Source organism: Lotus japonicus, chromosome 1 (assembly GCF_012489685.1).
Source record: "Lotus japonicus ecotype B-129 chromosome 1, LjGifu_v1.2".
Lineage (NCBI taxonomy): Eukaryota > Viridiplantae > Streptophyta > Magnoliopsida > Fabales > Fabaceae > Lotus > Lotus japonicus.
Window position 1 is genome coordinate 69525524 of NC_080041.1, and position 3917 is coordinate 69529440.

At 34.5% G+C, this 3917-nt stretch overlaps 1 protein-coding gene across 2 annotated transcripts; it reads right to left on the reverse strand.

Moving 5' to 3' along the window:
* Positions 1-208: 208 nt before the first annotated feature.
* On the reverse strand, positions 209-3241 carry LOC130731992 (uncharacterized). Of its 2 annotated transcripts, none has more exons than XM_057584139.1 (6): positions 2973-3241; positions 2449-2517; positions 2290-2368; positions 1635-1876; positions 1210-1560; positions 209-477 (listed from the first exon to the last, which is right to left on the reverse strand). In XM_057584139.1, exons 4-6 carry the CDS (start codon positions 1698-1700, stop codon positions 385-387), a joined length of 510 nt encoding a protein of 169 aa, XP_057440122.1. In that variant the 5' UTR covers positions 1701-1876; positions 2290-2368; positions 2449-2517; positions 2973-3241; the 3' UTR covers positions 209-384. The 2 variants fall into 2 exon arrangements, with proteins under 2 accessions (XP_057440122.1, XP_057440121.1); XM_057584138.1 differs by having other exon boundaries at positions 2290-2371.
* Between the last annotated feature and the right edge of the window lie 676 nt (positions 3242-3917).

The window sequence follows — 3917 nt, forward strand, 5'->3', positions numbered from 1 at the left end:
GTTAAGATGAGTATGAGCACATAAAGACCACGATTTTAACTTTGTGCCTATACGTTTTATGCAATAATTATAACCTGTTCTATTTGAATTTAACGCACATTTTAACCCAAAAGTTTATTAAATCTTTTAAACTACTATTTAAACCACAAAATGTGTTCTAACATGTATATATGTGAATTTGTTAATCACATAAAAGATCTCAACAAAAAATTATAAAGCTAGCATATCAAAATATGCATTCATTAAAAGTAATGTCTACATTAAGTTGTCAACATTAACTAATAAGTTCCAAAAATATATTTATGTCTAGATGTCTTCATCAAAATTTTAAAACAAAGCTAGGTTCCAAGAGATAGAAAACATAAATCATCATTTTTAAACAACTCATTCATCATATTCTTCTTCCTCTTCTTCTCCAATGTCTCTTCCTCCTTCTTGTTCGTCTACACCTTCCTGAAAAACTTCTTCCTCCTCATTCTGCAAGTTACATAATATATTAATTAGTAACATGAGCAATAAACAACAATTGAAAATGAGAAATTGGTTAATCTAAAATACATCAATCAAGATCTCTCCCACAAAGTATATATATTCACCAACTTCCAACAAAATGTCATCAAAAAGTTTGAGAGACCATCATCAAGGAAAACAAAAATAAAGACAGCAAGCATAAACTGAAGCACCATAGACATAGACAAAGACCAAAGACCTAAGACATTCCAATTTAGTTGTTGAAGAGAGACATATATAGTAACTTGTTGCTAATCATTAAACTACATTCATTAATTGAATCAACAAGGCAACACAAATAGCTTTAAACTGAGAAATTATTCTTTCTAGGTGCTAATCAAAATGGCAAACAAGTACAACTAAAGGTGAAAAATCTGATTTTTTTCTACTTTGTTCATCACTTCTCACCCCATATTCAATATGGACCCTGCAAACATAACTTCAGCACACTTTTTATACATGTATGTACATGCTTGTTTCAAACAAAACAATTTTTTCAGCACTCTATCTATATCTACTCTCGCTTCCTCCTTTTCTTTAACCAAAAAGATAAAAAAGTGAGCCACCAAGAGTGAACAAGTAGTACCTTTGAAAATTATTGGAATATTTTGGTTTCCATGAATCAAATGATAATTAACAATCTTATTCTTTATCAAATTAGCCTATTGTCTTCTCTGTGTTGGAATAATAAAAGTATACCTCTTCATCAAGATGAGGATTATGGGTTGATGCAGACGAATGTGGAGCAGCACTATTGTCACTTCCCAAAGCAGCTGCCATCATATTAGCAAGCTCTTCTTCACTCAAATTTGGGTTTTGTTGCTTCATCATATTCCTTACAAGTGACTTCAATCCATCCATCTCCCTCTTCATGCTATTCATTTCATTGCTATGTTGCTTTTGCATATTAGACATTTCTTCATTTCTTTTTATCATGGATGGTGTGGCGGTTCTTCCATAGCAACGAACTCTACCAGGCTTTTCTTTCCCAAACAATGACTTAAAAGTTTCAGATTCACTTGAGTTCTGGATAGAGTCTTGGAGCTTATCCTAATTAAAACAATTACATGTCAAAAATGAAATCTAAGACTTAAAGAATGGTTTGTAAAGCACAATAAACTTACAATGACAATTTGTGTTTCCTCATCTACTTGTTTTCCTTTTCGGCTTTGCCGAGTCTCTATAAACATTTCAGCTTGACTAACTTCCAATACAGATTTTTACACTTAGCACAAGGGCATAAAAGCTCATCTCCTTGAGGTCTTCCACTAGTGTAGGCAAAGTCTAAAAACCGATGAACACCCTGAATGTACTCATAACTATATCTTGGAAGTTTAGTCCACTCTTTGTCCATCACTTTCTAAATCTAAAATGAATAAAAAATAGTAATTTCATACTTAATATATAATACAATGCGTACTAAAATAATGATAATAATAAAATCTTACACGAATAAAGTTTAGCACAATAGATCAATCACTAAAATAGTGATCAGATCAAACAAAACTCACGAAATCATGTGAGTTTGATCAGCTCTACCAACGCATGCAAGTTTACCCAGAATTTAGTTTGACAACAATGCATAGAAAATCATTTTGATATTAAATTGGCCTAACTCAAACAAAGATTATTTTCCTTCTAAATGTTTTGCAAAATTGCAAATTGCTTGGCATACAAATATCATCTCAATAAACCAAAAGAAAGACAAATATTCAAATTTAAAATCTCAAACAAATCACCTAACTAACAATGTATCATTAAAAGGGGTAAAGAAGTTACGTGTTGTCCTCAATGTAATATACAAGCTCCAAGTCCAGCCACGAGAACAAAGAAACGAGGGTACAGCCAAGTTGATGCACTGCTGAATTAATAATTTTGTGAGGCAATGAAATGCAAGCACAAATTAATTATAATATTAATTAGATAAGAAGCAGTTACCTTATCACGCGGTACTGCTGAATTCTTTTGTTGCTTAAGCGAAACAAGGACTCAGATCAACACTTGCAGCTGTAAATAATCATAAATTATATTTAAGTTAGAGTATTATTAAAAAATGAGACCATTCAGAAACAAAATAACAATAGTTAGCCATGTACTTAGCGATTAGATTTTCAGTTTATAGTCAAATGTGTTTATAGTCAAATGTTAGAAACTGCAGAGGATAGAATCATGGAATTCATCAAAACTCTTAATAAAATTCTTAGTCCATGACTCAGACACGCACAAAATTAGTCCTTAGATAACAACATGACAGTACCCATTTCTAGGAAAGGGACTATTCTTTCTTAAATCTAAAAAGCCTAAGAAATAAAGAGATACACAGCAAAGAAAAAGGTCTAGCGTGGAAGAGAGCCAACACGCAATTTACAGCAATAACAAGTCAGGAGTAAATTAGTGAATCAAATCCATGCCTACTCTCTTGCAGGCTTAGCACATATCAAAGCAAAAATTAGAAAACAAACCTTCAAAATTAGGCTTTGAATAAACTCGTTTCTGGAATCCAAGGAAGCGCTGTCGAACTCGAACAAGGGTTTGAGAGGATGATACGAGATTTCGCTCCAAATCGCAGCACAAGGAAGGTTTGTGTCAGGGTTTTAGAAGAAGGCACGCACAAGGAGATGTTGACGGCGAGGAACAAAGAGATGCCGTCAACGGCAAGGAACGGAGAGATGCCGTCGACGTCGAGGGTGGAGAGGAAGCAGCGCTTCGACGGCGGAGAGGATGAAATGGTGGGTAGGTGGGGGGGGGGGGGGGCTTTCACGTACGATAATGCTTAGTGTAGGTTAAATTCCTAAATCTGTTTCAACTTCTAATTTTTTGTTTAAGTTAATAAAATAAAATAAAAACCACAAGGTTTTGGCGGGCCAAATTTTAATAGCCTTTGCCCACGTTTTAATTTATAAACCCTAAGGGCGCGGTTGTAAAGAGTGGAATAAAGGGTCCGCGGTTTGCAAATCGCAGCCAAAATGTGGCCATGGGTATCAAGCCGTGGCTTATAGAGTATAGGCTACGGATGCCTAATCTCGAAAATTATTTTTTGCAAAATAGTCCTACGCTTCTGGAACCGTGGCCCATACAACTTTCAGGCCACGGTTTTTCTGGCCGTGGATCAGAACAGCGTGGCTGAAAGTCAAATTTCCTGTAGTGTTTAACTACTATCGTAACTGCTGTCACCACTAAATCTCTTATTCATACATAATTTTCAACTCCCAAGGTCAATCTTTAACCCTAGGATGCATCACCGAAATCCATAACAAAATTACATTCACTCTTAGACTCTAAGCAACTAGTCCAAATATGACAACCTCAAGTATTCATCTTAATACTAACACTTTCCTTTTTGTAACTTGATCACCATCTCGTCAATCAACTTCTTAATCTCTCAATCAAATTCTGACAAACTTCGA

What these genes read in the sequence shown, in the direction of transcription:
- LOC130731992 (XM_057584139.1), bottom strand. Translation starts at nt 1,700, where the DNA reads ATGTTTATAGAGACTCGGCAAAGCCGAAAAGGAAAACAAGTAGATGAG. An exon ending in AGGAAACACAAATTGTCATT is followed by an intron (nt 1,561 to 1,634) that starts GTAAGTTTATTG and finishes TGTTTTAATTAG; the next exon opens with GATAAGCTCCAAGACTCTAT. An exon ending in ATCCTCATCTTGATGAAGAG is followed by an intron (nt 478 to 1,209) that starts GTATACTTTTAT and finishes TGTAACTTGCAG; the next exon opens with AATGAGGAGGAAGAAGTTTT.